This window comes from Athene cunicularia, assembly GCF_003259725.1.
Source record: "Athene cunicularia isolate RWA chromosome 1 unlocalized genomic scaffold, athCun1 chr1_part2, whole genome shotgun sequence".
NCBI classification, from domain to species: Eukaryota; Metazoa; Chordata; class Aves; order Strigiformes; family Strigidae; genus Athene; species Athene cunicularia.
Genome location: NW_020799092.1, coordinates 39,756,227 through 39,782,548, shown reverse-complemented (window position 1 = coordinate 39,782,548; position 26,322 = coordinate 39,756,227). Strand labels below are relative to the sequence as shown.

At 38.5% G+C, this 26,322-nt stretch overlaps 1 protein-coding gene across 5 annotated transcripts in view; it reads left to right on the top strand.

Moving 5' to 3' along the window:
- Positions 1 to 26,322, top strand: part of SYT1 (synaptotagmin 1) — a 277,485-nt gene that overhangs the window by 146,395 nt on the left and 104,768 nt on the right. For all 5 annotated transcript variants that reach the window (XM_026865087.1, XM_026865070.1, XM_026865078.1 and 2 more), the window contains one exon: positions 97 to 285. In XM_026865087.1, the coding sequence (XP_026720888.1) occupies positions 114 to 285 (172 nt within the window). In that variant the 5' untranslated portion in view covers positions 97 to 113. Of the gene's footprint in view, positions 1 to 96; positions 286 to 26,322 lie in introns of those variants that run through there.

Here is a 26,322-nt window from a genome sequence, read left to right as displayed (position 1 = left end):
ATCACCAAATTATATTCTGCATATTTAGTCTTTTAGTGATGAGAGATCCATTTCAATGGTTTACACATTATCTTTTGGGTTTTTTTATTCCAACAGCTTACCTAGTGGTTAAAATGGTGAGTGAAAGTCATCATGAAGCCCTGGCAGCACCACCAGCTACCACAGTAGCAGCAGCCCCTCCAAGTAATGTCACTGAGCCAGCCAGTCCCGGAGGAGGGGGAGGAAAAGAAGATGCATTTTCAAAGTTAAAAGAGAAGTTCATGAATGAACTGAACAAAATTCCACGTAAGTAAAACTTGATTGATTAAAAAGCTTCTGTTGGTAGATTACATTTAACTTGACATTTTCTTTGGCATTTATTTAGACAGTATACTAAATGTTTTCTAGTCAAAACTAGAAAAATCAGAAGATAAATCTGGTTTAGTAAGCTCCTCAAAATTAATTGAAGTAGAAAAAACAGGGTCAAACTCATATGTAATTTGAGTCTATTTTTGATATGTTAGATTTTCTTGGTAATTTTTACTGGTTAATTACTGCTTAACCATCAAAACTGGAATGAAAGAACTTCACAGCGACCATACGACCAACAAGCAAAATATTTCCTAACAGTAACACTTAGGGTTTTATGTGGGGATAAATGTGTGGGTGCATATTACCTTAAAGCAAAATTTGGCCAGAACTCATAAATATTGAGAAAATAAGGAAAGTGTATATCTTTGGGGATTAGAAAATATAGGAAAAGTGCGAAAATGTCTTTTTAACAAGGAAATAGCTAAAATGCATCAATAAAGTATGAAGGTAGCCATGCTTTTCCACTCAGTAATTCAATTAGATCAGCCATTGAACATTGTTTCCATGAGTTCCTGTACCATGTAGAAAACTTTAAAAGTACCAATGTCTCTTTCTGTGAAGTCAGTAGGGTTAAAGTCATCAGGGTTCTTTGGTCTGTGCTAGAAAATATTGATACAAAGGAGGCCTAAGGTTGTTCACATTTGTAAAAAAAATATAAGCATTATTTTTTTGCTGCTGTTTATGATTATACTAGAGATCTTGAACCTGTTTAGTAAGTTTTAGTATGGATACAACTGGTATATACAACTAATTCATTGTCAATGGTGTTTCATATAATTAAAAAAAAAATGCTTTATGTTACTGACAGAAAAATTACCTGTTGATACAAGCAGATAATTCTGGTACTTTTGTAGACATGAAGGTGAAGGCTGTGTGTGCATGTGTGTTTTAATAGCAAATATTAGAGAATCATTGAGTCTTTAATAAGAATAAATAAATGTAAAATACTTTCAGGAAGGTATTTTAACATATCTTAGAGTTTTCATTTTTAGAAGGTTATCATTTGTGTAAAGAAATGTTGTGTGACTGATAAAGACAGATAACAAATTAGAATATCAATCAATTTTTTAATCTCTGAAAAGGATGTTGGCAATCTGGCAGGTGTGGTTTTTGCAAAATTAATAGCAAACAGGTTTGCTCTGTCATTCAAAATTCTCACTTGCAAAAATAGAGGTGTTACAGTGGTAAGAAGTCCGTATGTCATTAGTCTGGTAATCTGCACAGTCCAGTGCAGACCATGCTGAAATGAAATTGCCTGATGATATCATGGGACAAACAAAACTAGAAGAAGAAAAAGGAAGCGCTAAAAATAAAAGATGGCTTTGAGGAAGAAACAGTCAGCATTGAAACATTTGTCTTTTAATTTTTATCTCACCGTGCTGTATAAATGAGGTAGATGACGCTTTTATGTAGATATTCTTTTATTTTTAAGCTTAGATTTTAACATAGCAGAAGTGTGAATGATTTCCAATATGAGGAGCTGTGTAATTGGTAGGTCTAGGAAAACGTCTGTAGATAGAGAGGAACTTTGAATGCACTCCTGCCATACTTTTTTAAAACAATGATGAAAACAAGTGGAAAGTCCAATCTGGAGAATCTTTCCAGATCAGACTGAATAAAGTTTTGGGGTTTTTTTCTATTCATGAAAAAAACCCAAACAAACAAACAAACAAACAACCCCCCCAACTATTATACGATGAAGATGCTTACCAATAAAAGTGTACTAGGCCATAAGACAAGTCTTATTCATTATGAAATACATTATAGTATCTGTGGAACGTGGTACCTTGTGCTGACAGTGAGACCAGAACATATTTCCCCCATTTTAGAAATCTGGACTCTTATCCAAGATCATGTAGTAATTCTGTTCTAGAGTGGGGAAATGAGCCTGGAGTAGTCACAGATCCCATGCCAATTGTCTGCTCTCCTTCTAGAGACTACAGATGTGACTGGATCTTCCCAGCATCTTCATCAAATACTGGAACTGTTTAACATGACATTCTGCTGTATACATTTTTTTAAAAATTTTGCCATTTCAAGAAGAAAGTTGAATCTTCATTGTACTGCAAAGGGGCAGAGAGCTTGGATGTGTGGTTTTTTAAATACTTAAATATGAAATAGTGCCATTGACATGTTGGAGCATTTTATATCCCCAAATAACTATTGTTTTCCCCATTTTACCCAAGAACAAATCCTACATGAATAGACTGTAACTGACAGGTCTGTATGTGTTTCTTCTCATTTATAAACTAACACAGACAGATCACCAAATAAGTTTTAAGTTGACTCTTTTCAAAATATTGGGGACAGGAGGGGAGAGGAGACCTTACTTCCCTATTGGAAGATTACAGCATTTTCATACTGTTTTTTCGATTTATGTCAGTAGGGAGTTGTCAGTGAGATGTTGTTAGCCTATTACAAAGCTGAGGATTTAATTGTGGTAGAAAAGATGTCAGACCTTGCCTCTTACAGCTGGTTGCAAATTTTCTGAGAATATCTCTTAAAACAGAGCAGAATGTATGTTCCATCCAAACTGTTTTTATAGTGCCTTTCTGGGAATTTCTTGCTGTGTGAGAGAGAATAAATATGGTGGACAGGCCCAGTTGGGACAGCACAGATACCTGGGTCTAAGAACACTCCTAAGACCATGGACCAGGTTTTTCCTCTGGTAGATTCAAACTGAAGACCTGACTGTAGTCAGCAAGTTCTCTATCTATGCAGATCAGTGACAAGTCTGTTTTCTAGTTCACGTACAGGGAAGGTTTTGAAAGCTCAGTAGTTACTTCAAGAGAATTTTTTTTTTTCAGTGCTGTGTTGTCTATGTGCAAGAGAGAAATATTTAAATGTTTTATTTGCCTCTGCCTAAGATGTGTGCAGATGGAAAATAAGCCACTGTGATTTAATGAATGTATAATAGAATAGAATGTACCTGTATTGTGAAGAAGCTCACCTGCAATCAACTTAGAGTAGTAAAAAAGCTGAGCCATAGTAAGGACTAATTTATATATAGTCTTCTCTTTCTGTTTTTTCATAGAAATTATGTAACATCGTGTCATGCTTATATTAAAAAAAATCCATTCAAGAAGTGGAATACATTATGACAAAAATAAAGGTACAGAAAACTACACCCAGCTGAATAAATACTGTTCCTTCCATGTGGCTTGTATTAGAACAGTCATCTTTTTAAAACAATATATATTTATACACATAAAAGTCACAAGTTAAATAGTCTAGACATACTTAACTAACTAAAAATATCAGAATTCCCATTAAGATTTCACTTTTGAAACTGCAAGATAGAGCCTGTACAATTTAAATTATACTGATGTTTCCTCCTGTAATATATGCACCAGAGAAGTCTTATTTTGTAAAAAATTGATTAATTTAATAGAATGAGGAAATAAAAGTTCCGAGAAGAGAGGGACCATTTGTATTAGTATACATTTACTTCAAGAGCAGTGATGCAGTATGTAAACCCAGTTAAAATTTTGATTGATACGAGTAGAAATTCTGGTTTTTGTCATTGATTTGTATCTCTTTAAAGTGGAATATACGCCACAGGAGAGTGGGCTTCCAGAAACACACAAATCATTCAGAATGGTAATGTCCTAACATATATTTCACTCCAGAAAAAGCAAGTGGGATCATTTTATTACAATGAGTCATACAATTAAAGTGCAAGTATCCTGTAAGGTTACTGAGGCATAACTGTGAAGAATTTTTTTCTCCGTTATGTAAATCCCCTCATTTTGGTTGTTAGTGGCTGATTTGCATAATCACAGTACAGTTGTTTTTTCATAACTGCACTGTGTGTAAAAGTCACTCTGTCTTAATTGGTTCTTATACTTTCTATCCCAATTTATCTTTAACCTGCAGAATTTTTAAGCTGTTTACGAGGAGGCAAAAAAGACACCATCTCGGCTTTTACATTCTGCATTTTAAATGTAGTAATTCCAACACCTGAAGAAGGGGGTAAAACACAGCAGATAAAATGGCACTTACACTTCTGAAAACAAAATTGCATTAAAAGACTTGATAAGATATATTGATTCTTTCCTTCCACCCTCGTAATTCTCTTCCATCTGGGCCTTTGTCTACAGGCTAGGAAAATATCTGCCATACATTTTCAGTAAGCAACTTCTAGAAAGACTATGGGAATGCAAGACAGCAACAGCTTTTGGGTGGAGAATTTAAACGTCAAGATACTGACACTAACTACACAAATAAAACAACATCAGTCAGCATTAGTTTACTTAATAAACATCTTTGTAAAAGCAAGATGATCTAGATGTGTTTCAGAAGAACACATTCCTGTATGTACATAAGACCTCGTTCTGCCAGCAAGGTAAATAAACCAGCAAAAATCCAATGAAATTCCAGCATACATCTGACTGAATAGTGAATTGCTGTTAATGCTTCTGTTATAATCTTGAATAGCTGTAATAGCTCAATGCATTGAATCCGGGAAACTAACATTACTCTTTAATTGGAAGTTATTTCATATTTTTAATGCTCTTTGCTGTCTTACATTGTAATTGGATAAAAAGTTACATTTCTATACCAACCTTATTCTGAAATGTTTGGCTGGCTTGCAACTCCATTTGGCCTCACTAGCTGGTACTCAAAACCTCTAAATTTGATTCACTGTGTACAGCTGACTGATAATCCCCCAAACCAGGAGCTCGAAACTGTATGATGATTCAGGCTACAACCCAATGTTCTGTGCAAACTTGCTTCACATTCTGTTTGCATATATTCAGCAAAAGATGTATTTCCCTCTCCTTGGCTTAGTGAATAACTGTCAAAACATTAAAATGGGACTGGAGGCTGTACAGGAAACTGTAATAAAAAAATGTAAAAATAACTGTAAGACTCAGGTCTGATTTAATTCTAAATAATAGTCTAGTAAGCTGCAGTACAGAGTTGTAGATATATTTGGGTAAATTAGCAAATAAATTAATTCTGGGTTTATATGTTTAGCCATTTATGTTAAAGTTTCATCATGCAGCAGTCATCCTAGACACACCTCATCATTGCTTTCTCCCTGGTCATGTCTGCTGTCCTGCCCCAATGCCTTTCTCGATTGACCAGCTGAGGTTGTATTAAGAGTTCTTATTACCCTCTATAAATGGCAGTAAAGCTCATTTCTTAATTTTTCATTCTTATTTGGCATCAAGATTATGTAGGAGATATTATTGAATTTTGTCTATTATGAGAAAAATGAGGATTTCGTACATGGGATCTTTCTGAAACTTATTTATGGAGCTGCCATCTTGATTATTTGCAGAAAATGAATTCAGGCTGTTCATTTCACTGCTACTCCTAATGGTTCCTGGAGTACAGGTGTCACTGGCACAAGGAGGAGAGGGCACATTCTTTTCAAAGTTCATAAAAAACAAGCAAAATGCTGATAATAGAATACTTTAAGATTTCAGAACTGAATGAATAGTGAGAGACAAATACCATAAAATCAGAATAAAGTTCTCAGCAATGACTATTATTATTAGCCAGAAGAAAATTGAGTGTCTGTTTCAGAGACCTTCCTAGCTAAATATAAGGCAAGTACTAGCTGCCGGCCTGCAGAAAATGAGGTCTGTGTATACATATGTTCATACATATATATATATATATATATGTATATACACATACAGGTATAAACATATACTTGATACAATAAGCAGTGATCTCAGTTTAGGAGCAGTCTAACATTGGAAAACTCTGTTTAGGTATCCTGACAAAGAGGATTTGTACAGAGAGATTTAGAGGAGAATAAAGAAAAAAGTTTCTTGATGTTCAGGAAAGTCTGAAGAACAGTACTGGAGAAAGTGGGAAGGCATAAATTCAAGTCTTCTTGTTTCCCTTCTTATCATCAAATTATTGGCAGTTGCTCATGCCAGGCAAACACATGCAGCTTTACACTGGGGAAGAAACAGGGGAAATCAGAAATAAATATTTATTTTGTAACACAGAACAAGTACAAGAAAGAACTATTACAGTACAATAATAGAGGGGAGAAAATAATTATTTCTAAATATTAACAATTTAAATGCAAATCTCCCAGAAGCCCCCAGTCCTAGGGTTCAGTGATTGCATGAGAACTTACGCACTTATATTTTTTTTCCATTAAATAAAACTTTCTAGATCACCTGCTGATAGGAAAGAGCTTGAAAATACTGCCCACACATCAGGAGTCCTGATAACAAAGCTTTTAAATCCAAAGTATCTGAATAGATACTGAGCGGTGGAAGAATGGAAATGAAAAGCTCATGAAGCAGAACGTGGATGAAAATCTTGTCTGGAAGGAATAGCTTGTGGTCTGAGATCCTACTGAATTACACTCTGTTGATATTTTAATGGTTGATTCTATCATGAAGAAAATTTTTACAACCGTATGTTACTTTCGTATGCCTCTGATAGGCTCCCTTTAACATGTCCCGTGCTTAAACTTTTGGGTCCATGACGGCTGTAAGTCTGATCCTCATACAGGACCGAGCTAGGAACCTCAGGCTGCTAGAAGTACAAGCTGATCTAGCATGACCCAAAAGTGCTTGCTGCAGACCATAGCTAGATCCAGCACACATGCTCACCAGTTTATACATCTCCTCTGATCAAAGCAGCTCACCCCACGCATCTGATGCACGTCGGTCTGAGGGAGGACCATATGCCTATGCTGGCCATTATCTTGGCTCCTTGGACAAGCCAAGGAGGAAAGGAAAAATCAGGAGAGCAGATGCCTACAACTTGAACCAGAGCACCACCCCCATCCCTGTCACATGCTAAACCCATGTTCTCTTCGGCAGCACCTTGAGAAGGCACTGTTCCATCTGCAAGGAAATACTGTCTCTTGGCCAGAAGCTCACTGGGAACGTAACGGCAGTGTCAAACAGAATTATACATTATTGAATACATGTGTCTGAAGCATTGTTTTCAGAAACAGCAATTGCTTTTGAGTTGTATAATCTGAAAGAAGGGGAAGGAAAAGCAAGTTCTCCTGTAAAATACATGATGCTGAGAACATTTCAGCAAAATATAAAAAACCAAAAAGCCCCATTCAGATTAACTTCTACAGCCATGGGGATGAAATTCATCTCTAGCAGAAACAGGGGGACCAGCTACCTTTGGTTTAGTGACAGGGTTTTAACAGGGGTACCAGAGTACCCCCAAAGGTCTCCTCTAGCACATCACTGTGATAATTATTTTATATGTTTCAACGATTCTGGTAGGTATTTTATTGCACTATAGATATGTCAAGTTGTGCCAGTGCCTTATAAATTGAGTGGAGAATTCAATTTACAAGCAGAAAACTGAACATGGTTGCTGGCTTCCTGTCAGTACTGGGAATGTATCTTAAAATTTCATTACCTTGTGTGAGGGGAAGTGCATTAAAATTATGTTTACATACATAAAATAAACACAGTATTTTCTAGTCTTTTTCAAACATACCTGCAGATGAAGTGTCTGTAGAAATTGCCCATTATCTCTTCTAATTCAGTTTATAATCTTGCTCTGAAAACGAGAGTTCATGGAACGATTGTTTTGAACTTAAAATTGAGAATACATTTAAAGATTGATTCTCAGCAGCATACTGCATACAGGGGAAAAAAAAAAAAGCAAGCACTTGGGACTATGGTTAATAGATTTGCTTTTTTTAAAGTATGGTATAAATGGGCAACGAAAATACAAGAATTACTCATTAAGATTGATATTCCATCCTTACCTTATCTACTTGTGCCTAGGCACTGTGGCAACCTATTCTCTTGCATTTTTATAAGAACCAAGAGTAGGTAATGAAGCCTCTGCTATTCTGAGGCACTGTTGTAAGTTGGCACAGCTGAAGAACAGAATGTAATTTTTTGTTATTATTGTTAACTATTCTACTTAGGACCGAGTGAGTTTAGTGCTGAGAATTATATAAAGTCTTCTCTGAGGGATTATAAATATATAATACCCTCATTTTGGTTGATACATATTTTTTTTATGTATTTAAACCTTTTTTTTTTAAGAGACAAGAATTCCTTTGTTGATATATGAAGTGTTTAAGATACCTGATCAACAACACCAGATTGCCAAGGTAAGCCATTGACCACCAAGAGCTGTCAGGAAACTGTAGGTCCATAGCATCCTTTCTCGCATTTCTTCTATCTTTTTAGTCTTGTTTGTATTTCAAGCAAAACCTTGATCTGGTCTAGAACTGAAAATCTCTACTGCTTCGAGAATACATATCCAGTTTGCAAGACCTGTGGAGGTGGCCTCAAATCTTCAGAAGGATCTTAGTGTGCGTAGACTTTGCTCTGACTCTGCAGAAAGAAGCTGTGCTGCTGAACTTGAATGACTGCCTCATGAAGGCTGAGTTCCAGCTGGCAGCTGAACGAACCATCTGCCTACTCCTGTGCAGGTTTCTGAATCTGAATCTAATCTTAATTATCAACTTCAGCAAGAGCTCTCTAATTTGCTCACAGCCCCTATATCATCTGGGGGCATGTTTCAGTACTGTAGCTGGCACCGTTTCCTTATTGCAGTGAGAGCTGCCAAAGTGAAAGATGAGGTTTGTCCTTTCAGATGGGAAAGGTATTTCAACGCAAACCTAAAAAGGAGCTCCAGAAATGCTCGGGGTTTCTGCACTTAGCTTTTAGGAACTAAGCTCTGGAAGTCAAATTCACAAATCCAAGTTAAATGCCTTGGTTCTCTTTAGAACAACACAGAAACAGGCAGCCCAGGTTTATCCGGAAGGAAAAACTGGAAGGAGATATGTCCAAAATGGTAGTGGTCTCACAGACTTTGATATCTAGGAAGAGCCCTAGGTTAGGGCCTTACAATGGACAGATTCACAGCCTGAAAATGCTTTCCCTGGACTTAGGGACCTGATTTCTCTCACTTTGAGAGTGATTGATTCACTCTCTTCTGTCAGCGTACAATGTGATGAAGAGCAGGGTAACTCACTGGGCCAGAGACCTGACTCAAGGGCAGCATATGCATTGTGCTGTGAAATGCCGTTGAACAAAATAGACAAATAACACTGGGTATTTAGGGCTGCTTACTCTTAGACAAATATCCCACAGTAGGCTACAGAGTATGACCCCAAGAATCCTGCATTTCTTTCCTAGCTGTTCCTACAGGAAAGGCAGATCCAAGTTAGTTTTTCAGCTTGATCCCTTGATTTCCTTTAATCTCAGGAAGACCAGGAACTCAGGTATTTTAGGCTGCAGCCTGAATGATATTCCTTAACCTTTGCTGACAGCTCCCAAGTTTTCAGTTTGAAGCAACCACACAAACCATTCGAGACCATGGAATAGGGGTGGAAGTTCCTTGAAGAGGAAGGGAGGAGTATCCTAAAGCTGGTGAGCTGCTAGTAGGATTGAAAGTCATTTCCACATGAGAAGCTTTCTCCCTCTAGAGCTGTCTCAGGACCATCCCCTATATGGCTGTACCTCAGTGGGGAGGAAACCTCCAGGCATCAGTTTTTTTACTGAAAACAGTTTATGAGAGGCAATACACTTCATGGAGTCAAAAATGCTGATAATTTTTATACCTTGACAGAGTCAACAACGCTTATAATAATTTTGATACCTTTCTCACAGATATTTTTGTGGTCCGTCCTTACCAGAGTTAATTGCATTTTCTGTTTTCCTTCTGTGTTATTTCATTTATGTATTTATTAACACTTTCCTCCTAGCCAGAACTCACATGAAAAAAATTGGCACAAGCAATATACTTGCTAACCCAACATTCAGACTTGTTTCTTCTTTATGTTTCAAACCTTACTTCTCCTCCAAAGCCAGCTATTTCATCATGTTTTCTGAGACCTCAGTACCTAATATTCAGCAAACACATGCTCTAAACTGGAATATAACTTTTCAGGTCTCAGCTCCAGGGTCAGTTACTTGTTTGTAATATGCCATGGGTGCAGATTTACTTACAGCATGGGCAAGGGAAAGAAGACAGAGAAAGATAAAGCAAGCTTACTATTCATAAATTTCAGTCAAGTATAGCATTTTAGGTTACAACTCAGTGATGGTAATCACTTTATCGGAAACTCTTCCAGAATACCAATTTTGAAAGTCTCTTGCCTCATGAAATATTTATTGATGAGTTTTAAGTCCTAGGACAGTGAAGTGGCCAAGATGACAGAAAATAGTATGGGGGGTGGAGAGGACCAGTGGACAAACAAGAAAGCTTAATGTTACCTGAAGCCAGGGCATAGCATTAATGATGATAAAATAGCATGAAAAAATGTCACAATTGACTTGAGTGTTCTGAAACAGGCATACATTCATTTAACAGTGATTGTATGGTACAAAAATACTTATGCACAGTGCTCTTCTTAATATAAGTATGTAGGAAGAGACAAAAGAGAAGAGGGAAACTATTTACAAAAAACTTTTTTCTGTTCCTTAAAGCATTAACTGAAGTGCTTAAACTGTGCAACATCCTTGGTTTACAACAGTTCAGTTTTGTTAGGAACCTACTGACAGCTGGGCTTTGATTCTGCAAAGTGCATGGATCTGTCCAGCATTGCTACTACTTCTCACTGCCACCTAGAATAAGAAAACTAGTTATTATTTTATAATAATGACAAGAAGCATTTTTACTCTGTTGAACTGAATATTTATCCCAGTAATTCCTGGTAGAAAAGGAACAGAAAATATATCTTCTTTAAAAACAACCAACCCCCTAAATTGTGTCCACATTAGGTAAAATAATTTGTGATATCACATCCCTGATGGCATAGACAAGCTAGTTGAACCCTGCATGCAGGATAAGTGCAAATTGATGAACGAGTTTCTTCTTGTTGTCAAGTCTTTTTCTTGACTGACCTACATCAGTCCTGTAAACAACCTAAAAAGCAACAGAAGTACATTCTTACTTGATATAGCCATGCAAGTATAACATGGGTATGCAGGCTGAGTTCAGGTACTGAAATGAAACACAGCAGATTTTAGAATTTCAAAAGGTTTAATCCAGTAAAGTACTTAAATATGTACTAACCTTTAAGCTCCTGAATAGTGCATCAAACTAAATTTGTTATACACAAGTGGTTTGGAGGATCAAGACTGTAAACACATTTCTAATACATGCTGTAATTTACCTGATGAACTGCTACATTAATTCATATTTTAGCATAAATTAATTTTACTTTAGCTATGGTTATTTTAAGTTTGTAACTCTACACATGATATAATTTTAGAGACATGTACCACACACACATATAGTGGTAGTAGCAAATTTCTTTTCAGACTTTCATAAATATCAGTGTAACTTGTTTTACCCTCCCTTTCATTTTAGTAGGCTGCTTGCTGAGACTTGTACCCTCTTTTGTCACATGGCTTATTATCACAACACATTTTCATAATTGTTGTCAAAAAAAAGACAGCATTTGCTGCAGTTGTTTAGTTTAAATGATCAGTAGAGTGCTACTTTGAGATCATTTGGGATGGGCGGGGGGGAACTGAGTTTTTCCGATGGAAGATGTTGGAAGAATGTAATTACCTCACATGGGATTTGGGCCAACCCTGAAAACATCCAATTTCCACAGAAGTGATTGAGGTTCTTTCCATTTAGTTTAATGAGAGTTGGATGGGGCTGTAAGGCATTACAATCCCGTTGGGAAAATCCCAGGGGATCTTTCATCACCACAAAAGCTGAGGACATTGGTTTTATGCTTCCTCCAAGTACAGCAGCCCTTGCATCAGCATGCCTCCACTGCTCTTCCCCAGCATTTCTAGCTCAGGGGGAAGCAGGCCACCACGGTGCCACTTTCTGTGCCCGAGAGGGATCCAGGATACTGGCAGATGAAGTTGTTTAGCTTTCGTCTGAGTTTAGGTCATCCATGAGCTTTAGTGAGTTGTTCAGCTGTTTGGTGGGTGTACTGGAGTACTGCAGCAATGAGCAGGGAGCGGATGTGATGCCCCACTAAATTCCTCCCTCCTTTCACCTTCAGTGCTGAGAACCAACTCAAAGTCAGCATCAGGCTATCACAGGGTATAAGACTTTTTCAGTGGCTGAACCTCCACAGTACTTTAATACTTGCAGACAGAATTATAGCATTGCCTCCAATGCTACTCATAGTTCTCCGAGCAGACTTCTTTAATCTTTCCCCTGGTATCAAGGGGAGTTATAAAGTTCTAGGAGCATACATTGTATCAGTCATGTATGATAAAATGGATCACTTTTAATAGATTAGCAAATGCTATAATGCCTCTTTTCTTCACGGTTGATTTTGCTTCAGTTTTGTTTTTGTAAGAGATAAAAAAACAGCTGTAATATACTTATGTCAGCATAGGACTAAAATAAATTATGTCCTTGCCTATAGTTGTTGAAGAGTGTACATACCATCCAGTTCCCAAACTTAATGAGTCTATACCCAAATTGTGAAGATGTTGAATTACAGGAGTTCGTTATTCATTCAGCATTGTCAGAATGAGGGTTGGGAGTCATTAGGACACTGAAGTGTCAGCGAGGATTCTTGATGTAGCGAAGCAATGCTGATATTCCCTGTTTTCCAACAATATTTTATGGGGCAAGGAAAATAAAGAGGTTTTGCATCAGTATTGTGTTTGTAATGACATTAGAGTAGTAGAGATTTGAGAGCTGTAAAATATCTGTGTTCCTGTCCTAGGGAAACTTAAAATTGCCTTTTCTAAGGTAAAAAAATAATAGTGATCAGTGATTCTTTTCACAGGAAGGTGCAACAGTTGCTTCCACCAGACAGATGACCATTAATGACAGTATATGTCTCCACAATCTCCATGTCAGTAGGTCTGATGTTCTGAGAATTACTGTTACAGGGTACACAGACGAGCTGTATGGCTTGTAGGCGTTAGAGGTCACGTCCGTGATCTGAAAGTAAACAATAACCAATTTGTGACTTACAACTCCAGTTCTTCTCACCATCTTTCATCTACTGCCTCTTTTCCTTACTTTTTTCCTGCTTCCCTCATCTCACAGCACCTTCTCCTCTCATTTATATTTCTTGCCTCTCCAGGAAAAAAACAAAACAAAACAAAACAAAACAAACAGTTTTGCCATGCTAAGACTTTCCAGAGAATACAGTTACAGGAGGAAAGTTAAAGCCTCTGAAATTTTTTTGACATATGGCTGGGAGAGGCATAAGGCTTCCTGCCAGTGCTTGTCTGTGGTCTGTTCTCCAGACTCTCTCCCACAGGATACTTTTGATGAAAAATAATAATATAAAACAGTATTTCTCCACTTTTCCCTCTGCTTAACACAAAGCTTGCTAAGGAGTGAAAAGCATTCAGCAAACATTTTAGCAAAGCAAACTGAATACTGATGTTTATTTTTTAGTAGCTTGAAGACTAATGTACTATAAAATGTACTATTTTTTCTTGTCACAGCGGCAGAAATGATGAGGGTAGGACTTGTTTTTTTGCTCAAGACCAACAGGGCTCCTGTCAGTGGTTGTTCTTTACCCCATAAATATGTTGAACATTTCTGCACTGAACCATGAGCTGGAAACCTCATATCCCTGCTCAAGTGTTTCCTGACTTCTACTATTTACACTACTAGTTGGATGAGAAACATTTTTGGAAGGAGAGTTAGAAGAGAAATTCACGTTGCATATGATACGGCGATGTCAGCGGCAGTCAACAAAGTTGTGTGTGACCTCAGATAAGGATCAATAGTTGAGACAAGTCAGGATAAATAGCAGCATTGCCAAGTTTACAGAGAAGGCAAAGGAAAACTGTTTACAGTGCTGGCTTCCAGAAGGTTATTTCCTGGCATGAGCTGGCTCAACTTTGAAGGCCAATTAAATAAGTACTAGCCACTTGCAAGGGGTATGCCTGTCAGAAACTGCTTTCATAAAGGGATAAAAGGGCTGTTCATCAAAATATACTCTACATGTTGGCCAAAATTAAAATACTTTGACTAGAGAGCTCTTTAATAGGTTTTTTTGGGGGTGGTATTTTTAAGTCTTCAGTGGTTGAATCTGTGGAAGCCACTGCAGAGATAGTGGATATCTAAGACATCAGCAGTGAGGTAAATGGCATTTAGTTTTGCTCCAGGAAAGGATTTCTTCTTGCCTCAAGTGTCACCTCTACCATGATGTGCCTGAATAACTATAACTAGCCTCACTTACTCTAGTGGAGTCTCCTGGGACAAGACTGCCAACGTAAGTCCTTTATGATTTGGGATGGGTTGAATGCTGGTCACAGCACAAAAATATTGCCTTCCAAGCTCACTGCATATTGCAGGTGATTGAGACAAAAACTTCATCCTTATTAAAGGACTATTTCACTATAACAATAAAATTTTTTGGTCCATTTTTACCTCTGCCAACTGCACTTCTCAGATACTATACTGTTCCTGTATGTAGCCATATCTTTGGCTCTGAAGTTGAAAACAGGTATTGATGAAGTCATTTTCCTCAGCTCAAGGACAGGCTCCTCACCACCAAGCAGGAGTTTTTGACAAGTCTGATCAGAAACACTCAAACTGTCATCTCAAATTAAGCAGAAGTTATCTACTTGATTCTAGAAACTCTTTTTGATATTTCACCAAATAAGTCCTAATTTTTCTGCATTGCAGAGTAATATGCTAGAATCAGTGATCAGAAAGTAAGGCAAATATTCACAGATCTATTTGTGAGATAATCTGGGCAAATCAGTATTGTTTTGCTGCATTCCTTGGTATTGAAAATATAGCAAAGGCAACACAGGGTTAAGATTTAAATTTTACTAAGTGTTGTGCTCACCAATATAGTTGACTTCTAAGTCTAGAAGAAGTTAGAAACTTTGTATCAGATTCCTATGCTGTTTTTTAAAATAATTTCTCTCTTACTATATCTTGTATCATATCTGTTTTTTACCATATATAAATTACCATTCTGTATTTATGGTGGCTTAAAACTTTGCTGAACTAAAGACCATTCATGTGTGCCTGAGCCATAATAAGGCATTCATACCAAGGCATAAGGCATTCAAATTTTAAAAGCAGTTTGTCTTATGAATACTGTATATTGAGCAAACACAGGAGAAATGTGTCATCAAAGTAATACAAGAGTAATAGTAAAGATAATAAATAAAACCCCAAATAATGAATATATAATGACTAATTAGTAAATTAAATAATACATAATAAAAAGTAAAATAATTAGATACAATGTCCTTAATGCAGTGTATGTATAGCCACGTTTGTAACACACTAAAAGCTCCAAATTGCTCTGAAATCAAAATACAATGTAAAAATAACAACATACTTGACAGTCCCCTTTTCATTCCCTAGGAAATGTATGATACCATAATAAAACACAATAACATGAAAATCTAGATCTGCTTAAAATTCCCTCATATAAAGTTAAATGCTTTTTATTTTTAACTTTATGATACATATTTAGGAGAAAGAGAACACTTTTTTTTTTTTTAAGTCTCTGTTACCATAAGGCTTTTTAGTGTAGTGCACAGTACTGTTAACCATTAGTGCACATATTCAGAAAGGGGGATATTAATTCTGCTTCATGGGCCTCTATGACAGCCTGTGCAGCACATAAACCTTAATAAAGGTTTTGAAAGATGCCTTTTTCAGACTTCTAAAATTGGAGGAAATTTCACACCAGCATATAGAAAAATACCATGAAAATGACTATTTGATTAGCAATTTCAGATTGACATTTCATTTGAAAATCAGTTATGAACTTACTAAAATATCCCTTTTCTATGAATCACCACACTTATCTTTCTGAGGTTAAGGAATTCTGCCAAAAACATGCCATGCTTTTTTCCTGTGTATTAGTAAGTTCACCTCAAGACAAAATCCTGCAAACATTGTTCAGCATAGTTTTGCTGAAATTAATGGAACTCTTTGCAACTGAAAGGACTCAAATTGGAGCTCTATTTGTCTAGAAATATCAGGCAGCAAAGAAAATTGCTTTAATGGGACAATTTTGAGAATTTTCATCATTTGTGATTTCTTTTTGATAACAAAGCCTTCTATGTACATTTTTTTTCAAACACCAGACCCAATTTTCACTATGAGATTTATCTGCTTTATCTATTGCTCTTTTTCTTGGAGGTTGTGTTTTCGTTCTTGGAACTAGTGGGACCACAGTGGGGCTAAAGAAGGAAAGAGAATGCTGATAGTGTTGTCACCAATTTTGTTTTGTAATAAGGATAGCTGCTAAGGCACTATCGTGAGAGGAGGAATAACACGACTTGTATGTTACACAGCCTAAACAAGTGTAAACCCGTGTATCTCACGCCATAGAGAGGAGAGAGAGCCTATGGGCAATACATCAGACTACATGGAGAATGCATTACTCATCCCACTCCCTGAGGCTAATACTCTGGGAGACCCAGGGACTCAGGAGCATTGTTCTGTGGGAGAAGGGGTTTAGCTTCTGGTTTATATGGGGTAAATAGCTCACCGGTACCAACCAAGAAAAGTCTCCAACGCTTTACTCTCAAGCCTGTTTCATTTTTCATACAGTGAATATTTCATCTAAAAAGCAAGAAGAGTCAATTTGTTGGCTTCCTATGAGAGCATCATATCTACTGTATAGTTCTTGCATGCTCTCATTCAATGCATCTGCTCTAACACAAAGTGTGACCTGATGTGGAGAATTTCCCAGGAATACAGAGCCAGCATGCCTGTCACACAGAATCAAGGACATACTGGAATTCAACATTTTAGCAATGTGCTGAGCCTTGAGAAAGGGGGAAAGAAAAACAATGAGATCTGGAGATCTGCTTTACCTTGCATGGGTTCAGACTCCTGCCAAGGATCGTACCTTTCTGTCTTTTGACTTTCTACAAACATAGCTATTTTAAGTTGCAACTGGATCAACACAGTTCAGACTATTTCTCTAAGGTGGGAATATGCAGAGTATCTTTGTCTACTGTAATACCTCATTGAAGTATGTTGTGAGAACTTTTTGTCAAGATTTGTCCTCCTTTGACCTTCTTTTATCTTGAGAATAGCTGATTTAAGCATTTTAAGACAGTTTTCTAACATGAAGTTTCTTACCTGAATTTTTGAGAGGGAAAGAAAAACGATAAAACACTAAAATTTATGTTTTACATTGGTCTCACAGCCTGTAGACTGTATGCTGAGTAAAGGGTTATACACATTATTTTATTACCTCATTGCCATTTCAGTTCTCGGTGCTAGAATTGCTTATGGCAAAATTTCAATTGAGAGCAGTAAGTTTTCATACTGAATACAATGTGTCTGGAATGTTTATGTGACAGAAAAAAAGGATTCTGTAATAATAATATTTTAAAACAAATCCCTCCACAAGACAAGGTTTTGATCATGCCTGGTTTTGCTGTGGACAACTCACATCAGTAGCATAACACATCTGCAGAAGTTTTTCTGTAGTTGAGTTCTGCCTTTATAAGTGAGGCTGAAGGATGACTTATGATTTCAAGCTTTTTTCTTTTTCCCAACTGTATCATTTGCCTACTGAAAGGACATTACCTCCTCCAGTCAATGTGGCCTCCAATGCTGTTGTAATGCATCTGTGGATACGTTATCACTGCTTCTGTGAATGAACAATTGCAAAGCAGCTACAGAGAATTTATTTGCTGATTAGTCACCTGCTATTAAAGTGGTTCCAAATAAAGTGAAATGGCAGACACACTGGCTCTTGGAAACTCTTTCCAACTATAAAAGGAATTCTGTGCATTCTCTGCAGCGCTCAAGCTGCTTTACAGATGCACCATATTTAATTAGATTAGTTTTAATTAGACTGCAGATGCAAAGTTGCATCTGTGTATCACTGTTAGTCTGGTTTGAGGCACTTTCAGCCAATAACAAACCACCATCTCATTTGCATTCATTTAAATGTGTTAACTCTTTGGTGGCTGGAATAATCACTATGGAAGAGCATATATAATTTAGAGATTAGTGTGTTATTGTCATGTGGCACCATGTGCAGAAAGTGAAGCAGCCTAAGAGACAATCATGCAAGGGAAGAAAAATGGAAATGGCAATGAAGAATTAATTCACTCTTAAATAAGTCTTTGTGAGAATTCCATTTATACTTATTTAAATTCCTTTAGAGTACTTACTTTCGAAGACAGTCTTTGTAAGCTTTGGACTTTATTGATTGCTCTTCTACCCTTAATGTTTGTTTTCTGTACGATCTCTTCATTTTTATTTCTTCGTGCTTCACAGAGCCCATTTTCTTTTGCTGCCTATCCCTTTCTGTTCTGAGCTTAACTCAGCTCTAAGGAGACGGAGGATTAATTGTTCATTACTGGTGATGCTACAGGTTTGAAAGAATTGTTGATTACCTAATGCAAAGTTCTTACTAGGAGAGAGCACACCTAGTTCTTTAGTTAATGGCAGAGCACTTGCAAGAGGAATTGGGAACCTGGGACAGAAACCTCGCTGAACAGAAGTCATCAGGACTATATTGATTTCAGCAAACTGACTTTTAATTCCAGAAATTATTATTTTTCCTATGCTTAGTTATGGTGTTCCATTTTCATATATATTTTTCTATTCTAGCCAAGCTTGAGGTTAATCACTTCAAGTTCAATTGTATTTATATAGAGACAGCAGCAAGAACTCTGTGTTCTTTTAATTTTAAGATTTGATCATTTTTCAGCCTCTGATTGGTAGCAATGAAATTAATCTAGTGAGAAGAATGGTGTTTAATTAAATGATTTTAATAAGTGTGTTGCATTTTTGAGCAATGAGGGGATGATGTGGTTGTTAAATAGCGGCAAGAAAATGTGTCCATGTAGAGCAGCTCCTATGGCTGACTGTAAATACTGGAGCAAATATTACTAGAGTGGAAATAGGCCAGTCTCAGCAGAGAAGCGTACATGCGAGCATGGGGTTAGACTGACCACTCTCAAGTTCTAGTGACATTCTTTGTGAACCTGAGAGTAAGTCTCCTGGCTTTCCTTTAGAAGGAAAATATTACTTTTCTCTGACTATGCCAATTAACAGATTGTCATTCAGAAAGCAATTCAAAGATAAAAAGCAGTGAACATGGAGTGATATCAACAGAGGACTGTAGATCCAAGTCTAGTATAAAACTTTTGAGTCAGACCCTGATCATTTACTGCAGTAAAGTTAAACAAGAGTGTCCAATAATTGATTTTCTGTACTGGCATAAGGTTCCATTTCCTATTCTCTTCCCTGTGAATAGAAGAAGCCAGCAATATTTCAGCACTGAGTTTTCAATGTACCCTTACAGGAATGCTTCACCTTGTGAAGAAAGTCTGGCCTGGATGTGCCTGCAGGATCAATCTGTGCTGAGTGCACTCAGTGTCAGTAGGATCCTACAGGAGGAGATGGAGGAAAAGTATGCTCTTTCTGTGAATTGAGCTCGTACAATTAGATCCCATAAGGGACTTAAGTGCCTAGAATGTATCTGGTTTTCATTTGGCCAGTGTAAGGCAAAACTGACATCTACTGCAAGCAATCAAACATGAACTCTGGTACTGAGAGACAGGATTTCTTTCTTTCTTTCTTTCTTTCTGTCATATCCAGGAAAACTAACATAATTTAGAAAAGCTTGCAGCCTGCATTCGGTATTACATGGCTGGACATCAGACTCAGCACAGGTGGGAGTCAAGGGGTCTCAGAATGATGAAAAGCCTCCCAGGCTGACTGTCCACCATCAAGCTGGATGTAGAGGTTTAAAATTGAGGGTTTTCATCTGAAACCCTTAGCACATGTCTCAGAGCAGCAGAGTGGTTCACTTGGCCGCCTAACACTGGGGAATGATAATTCCTCTTCAAAGGCCAGATGCCTACACCCTTCTTCTGGAGGAATGGGGATAGGAGTAGAACAAGTCTGGTTCTTCTGGTGCTACACTGGTAGCAGAGCTCACCACTTTTTATGTATTAATCTGAAAGATGAAGTGCTCCTCCAGAAAATGAAGAGACTTAAATTCCTTCATCAAGCCAGAAACTCTAACGTATGAGAGCACTTCTAACTCATGCTGAAGTCATGGCATTGTGTGGGAAATAATTCAAAGTATAGGCCAATATAAGAGGGGAGAACAGATTTCTGGTTCCCATTCTCAACATTGGTAGATTTTAGAATAAGCAACAAACACCAGATAAAATACAGAAGTTGGTGAAAAAAGTCTTTTTCATGATTCCTTCTCTGTCCCAAAGCATGCAGAGTCATACTTCACCTCTATGTCATGTTTAAAAACAAAGGGAGATAAAAGTACTAGATGAGACTTTTAGGCAGAGTTGCTGTCTTAAGAGGCAAAGCAACAGTATTGCTTTTGCTGATAGCCCATAACATTACAGCAGGACAAAGCAAGCATTGGGACAAACTGCCTGTATTAATCCACATGGCACAAGAACGTTTTGTGCTGTCCTTCTGGATGATATGTGTGCTTATACAACAGTCCTCTCCAGGCTTCTTTCAGATCCACATCATCCCCTAAACAAAAGCTGTCAACTTTGTGTTACATCTGTAGCACACAGTTATGGCCTAGCTGAATATAGGGCCTGACTAGAGCTCCTGTACGTTAATTATCCAGGCTAATTAGCAGAAGACTGAAGCACCACAGGAGAGAAGACATAGTCAGGCATGCAAAATAATAGCTTCTAACATTTCTAGGTAGGCAAAGTGAGAAGCACAGAAACAGTGAGGAGTGTATTGTACTTGTACCTTATGGATGTAAAGATGAAGGAAACAAGAAACAATTTGCAAGTAGTATGTAGGAAATGTGGATTAAGAAATCAAATGCAGTCTACAGCTTTTTCATTCCACAGAGCTGTAGCTGTACATCAACCATGTAATTTTGATGCAGATTTCAACGTACTAACATGAAATTCCGGACACATGCAAATATTGTGTTCTTGATTCCTTCAGCAAACTGACTACTTTTCCAAGAAACACAGCCTCCCTAGTCTGGTACAAGTAGCTTTCAATGCCTCTTAGGAGCAGTTTTAACTTCTACACTGAACAAGAAGTAAGGAAAACTGTAATGCCTAGCATTTGTACAAAGCATTTTGGAGACAATTGTAACTTTACCTCCATGGAACAAAATTTCAACTTTTGTATTTATGGAGACCAGAAAAAAAGCCTCAAAGTTCTTGCCCTAAAAAAAGGATAGTCTTCCTTCTTAGGGAGCATAACTCCAGATTTGATTAGACCTATTAATGAGGTCAAATGATGCTTTTAGGCTGGTAGCTAAGTAAACCAAATCTATTTAGCACTTTGGCACTGTTCCTGAAACAAAGTTAATGACCATTACAGCATTTATAGTTAGCCAATCAGGAATGGTGCTTTTTGTGCAAAAAGGTAGAAGTAATAATCAATCATCATCATCATCATAATAGTGCTGCTAAATGAGCTTCTGAAAAAGAAGAGTAACATGGCTATTAACCTTAACTGTACCTTGAAAATAGATTTCCTCCTACAAAGGCCACTACTGATATGTGGGTTGCAGCCTTGATACCTTCTTGCGGAATAAAGGAGGTTGAAATACTGGGCAAGGGCACAGACTGTATTTAGGTTCTTTGCTTCAGTCTTTTAAAATAAAACTGAATGCTTATAAAGAGAAAGCTCAAAACCTGCTTTTTTTTTTTTTTTTTTTTTTTTAATAGCAGGTGAAAACAACATTTTTCGTCAATGAACTTGAGTTGTATACTGTCAGTGAATAATCAAATTAAATTTTTTTCTGTATTAGTTGTGTGTCTAATAACATACAGATTCCACAAAACTGTATCTTTTTGATATCTTCTGATACACATCTTCATAGTGACAGTTGCGTGCTGGCAGAACAGACCAGACTTCTGCAAAAGCTGTTGTGCACATTCATGCCAGCGGTGCTTTCTTGGGAAGTTTGGCTTGACAGGGAAGAAGCGAAGGATATTACCTTTTTTGGTGCTTGCTGAGGCAGAGCTGAGATGTGCCATTGAAACAGCATTCTTTCTATCCCAGCAGTGGGATAAGGCTTAGGATAGCTGGGCTGCTGGTAAGTACTCCCTCAAAATTTGCAAAGCTGATATAAATATCCTGACCAGCACTTCTGCTTAATAGATAGAGGTCATGAAAACGTGTTAGTTTGAATGCCTGGGGCAAGCCTGAGACCATTCAGTCCTTCAGCACACAGCCCCAGGCAGTCCAGCAGACTACATACTGTGGAACAACTCGACCAGCTGTCCTGGCCTGCCAGGCATGCATCATATCTCAGTGCAGCAGAGCCCACACCCTTATGTCCCCAATCCCACAAACCAGTGTCACACATGTACTGTTCTCAAAACACCTGCAGCATGGACTGTTTAATCTCTGTGCCCTTTCACAAGCTGAGCAGAGTGCCACATCAAGGACAGAGTTGCCTGCCAGGAATGCTCTCCCACATACCCCTGCACAACTGAATAAAAACAGTTTGAGGTCCCTTGGAAAAATGCATACATACAGCCACAGCCAGCCTTGCTTAGTCCCACCGAGATGAGCAGAGCCAGCCAGGAGTGGAATAACACAGTCTCAACACCTGCACCTTGCTCTGGCGCACCCTGTGGCTGACACATGGTATGAGCCGTTGCCTTGGTATGGTGCACCCAATCAGGTATTGCTGGCCATGCACCAAGACCAGGATTACCTAGCAATCCTAGCATCCAGTTGCATCCAGATTTGAGAAGACACTAGACAAAGCAAGTGTATCTTTTCGATGATTTCTGTGAACATGTGCATGGCTTATATCATGCCTGCCAACAACTGCTTATAAGTATTTGAAATGCTGGGGTTTCAACCCCAATCCCCAAATTAAGGTTGACATCTGGGTGATTCCCACAGCCCTTCACAAAGGGGGGGTGAGTTTACCTTTAGGCTTCCCTCCAGGGTGTGGCCAGCCTTGCAGGGAGAGCCATTGGGTAAATGAGCCCCAGGTGTCTGCAGTAAGTAAGCAAAGGTCAGGTGTCCCACTTGGGGATAAAAGCTGGGACCACTTGCAGGCAGGGGCAGTGTCTGTCTGTGAGGTGGATGCCCTGTGCAGAGTTCCCTGTTGGGGAAGGACCTCCTGCCTCCCTGGGACTGGGCTCCAGTCAGGTCTGGCTTTTGTAAATGTGGGCTGTGTAGAGATTCAATATGTGGCTTCCTTGGTCTTATGTGTTTGGTTTGTTGACTCAGTTGTCTCCTGTCCTTTCTATGGGAGACTGCATTTCACCATTTATTCCACCCATTGTTGGTTGTGCGGGGTTGTTGTTGGGGTCAGTAGGATTGATGTTTATTATGTATAAGCTGACTGACTTGTACCCCCAGTGCTCACCCATGTACTGACCCTTTTGTATCAAATACAATTTGGTTATTGGTTCATCTTTATGCTAGGCCTAATAATTGGCAAAACAGTATTACAGGGCCATTCTTGGTGTTACAAGTGTTACACCCTAAAACTACAGGTGATGGACCATGTGGGATGCTTCAGTTGTGGTGTCTAGGGACAGGGAATTCAATCTCACACTGAGGGTTCAGCATGAAATTGCTTGACATACAACCATTTATGCAAAAAATACAGAACTGTGTGGCCTTAAGCATTATTGAGTGTACCAGATTTTTATTTGGGACATTCCTATTAAAACCTGTCACTTGGAAGACCAGAGCAATCCATGCTTGAAATCTGGTTTGTCTGGGGCTAACTCCTATTGCCCCAATAATGCAGTCAGCTCAGGCACTCCTTTGGGAGGGTCCCAGCCAAAGAGAGTCTCTTGGTTTTCTGTGCCCTTTATTTCAGGGCCCTATCTTGGCCATAACCTTGGCCACTGATGAGATATGGCGGTACCAGGCTGACTGGCTGCAATCCCTCCAGAAAGAGGGCATTTGTGTCCTAGGTGGACAGGATCTGACTGAGGTGATAGAAGAGGTATTTAACAAGGATTGTGCACAAGGGAGTTTTAGATTATGTGCTTGGACAGACTGGATCTGGTAGTGTACGAGCCTGGTGCATTCTTGTAGGCTGATGGGTGGCCAAGGACACAGCTCTTGTGAGCAGTCAGACTCACCACACATACTTGAGACCTTATTTTTATCTGGTTGCAATGTCTAATTTGGTGAGGCATTTCTTCTGAGTCAGTGCCTTTAGGCACTACCCACACACAAATGAGTGTCTATTAATAATGGTAATATTTAATGAAAGAATCTTGTTCAAAATTATATCTATACATTTAAAATAACAGATCAAGAAATGCAAATACTCAGTTGATATCACTGAGTATACACTATTGCCCATCAAAAGAAATATGCTTTTACAAATATGTTCCCATCACAAAAACAAAGACTTCTCATGTGAGCAGTTGCTGCCTATATACTGCAGTTGGCCTAACATACTGTAAAAATTTTAAAACAAAGCTTTAATTCTATCTCGAAGAAGGAGATTGGTTTTGGTTTGCTCCTTGATTGTTTCTATAATTGATTTATCACCACTACAGCTGTGCAATTATTTTTTTTAAAATCATTCTGGACATTGAAGATATGAAAAAGTTCCCAAACCTAATAGAAATTAGCCTTTGTCACTGCTTACCATACTTATGTATGCAAATGCTTTCCTGTTGAAGCGATTAAAAAAATTAAAAACACCAATAAAGGCTTTTATGTCTGACAGTATTAATCAATTTTAGAAATTAACTGTTCCCATGATTCTTAACTGCAGAATACATCTGTTTCTTTAATAAGTGGATGGCAAATATAACGTGTATATATATTACATTCTATGCTGTAGATGAGTCTTTTTTCAGCCTGTCTTTATCTTACCTTTCAGAGGGGGGAGAGCAGGTTGATCCCAGGCTGGATGAGCAAGGGCTGGATAAAAGCAGATGAATGTGCTTGGTATCTGTTCAAAGTCAGTAATATGGCTCTATTGGGTTTGCATGTCAAAGTGTTTGTTGTGGGAGGGCTACAGGGGTGGCTTCTGTGAGAAGCTGCTAGAAGCATCCCCTATGTCCAATAGAGCCAATGCTGGCAGGCTCCAAGATGGACCCACTACTGGCCAAGGCTGAGCCCATCAGTGATGGTGGTAGTACCTTTGTGGTAACAGATTTAAGAAGAAAAAAAAACAAACTGGGCAGAACAATAGCAGCGGAGAGAGGAGTGAGAACATGTGAGAGAAAGAACTCTGTAGACACCAAGGTCAGTGAAGATGAAGGAGGAGGAGGTGCTCCAGGCACCAAAGCAGAGCTTCCCCTGCAGCCCATGGTGAAGACCCTGGTGAGGCAGGGTGTCTTGCTGCAGCCCATGGACGTTCATGGTGGAGCGGAGATCCCCCTGCAGCTCTGCTGGAGCAGGTGGATGCCCGAAGGAGCCTGTGAACCCATGGGAGGCCCACACTGGAGCAGGCTCCTGGCAGGACCTGTGGAGAAAAGGGCCCACACTGTTGCAGGTTTGCTGGCAGGACTTGTGACCCCATGGGAGACCCACATTGGAGGCAGGGGAAGAGTGTGAGGAATCCTCCCCCTGAGAAGTGGCAGAGACAATGTGTGATGAACTGACCACAACCCTCATTCCCCATCCCCCTGCACCACTGACAGAGAAGAGGTAGGGAAACTTGGGAGTGAAGTTGAGCCAAGGAAGAAAGGAGGGGCAGGCGGAAGATGTTTCAAGATTTCATCTAATTTTTTTATTATCCTACTCTGATTCGATGGGTAATAATTTAAACTAATTTCCCCAGGTCAATTCTGTCTTGCCTGTAACAGTAATGGGTGAGTGATCTCTCCCCGTCCTTACCTTGCCACAAGGCTTTTGTTAGATTTCCTCTCCTCTGTTCAGCAAAGGAAGAGGAGTGGCTTTGGTGAGCACCTGGCATCCAGACAGGGTCAACACACCACAGTAGCACATGACAAATGAGACTTCAGTCTCTGTTTATGCTACAGATCCATACTAATAAACAAAATCAAGATCCCAAACACTGCAAGCTTGGAACATTTTCAAAGCATGGCATATCATTACACTTTCCATGGAACACTAATTACCCTGCTGATAGTAACTGTTCCACACCAGGGTAGGAAGTGTTGTATTTCGGTCCTTCTTTTTAGCAGCATAACTGTT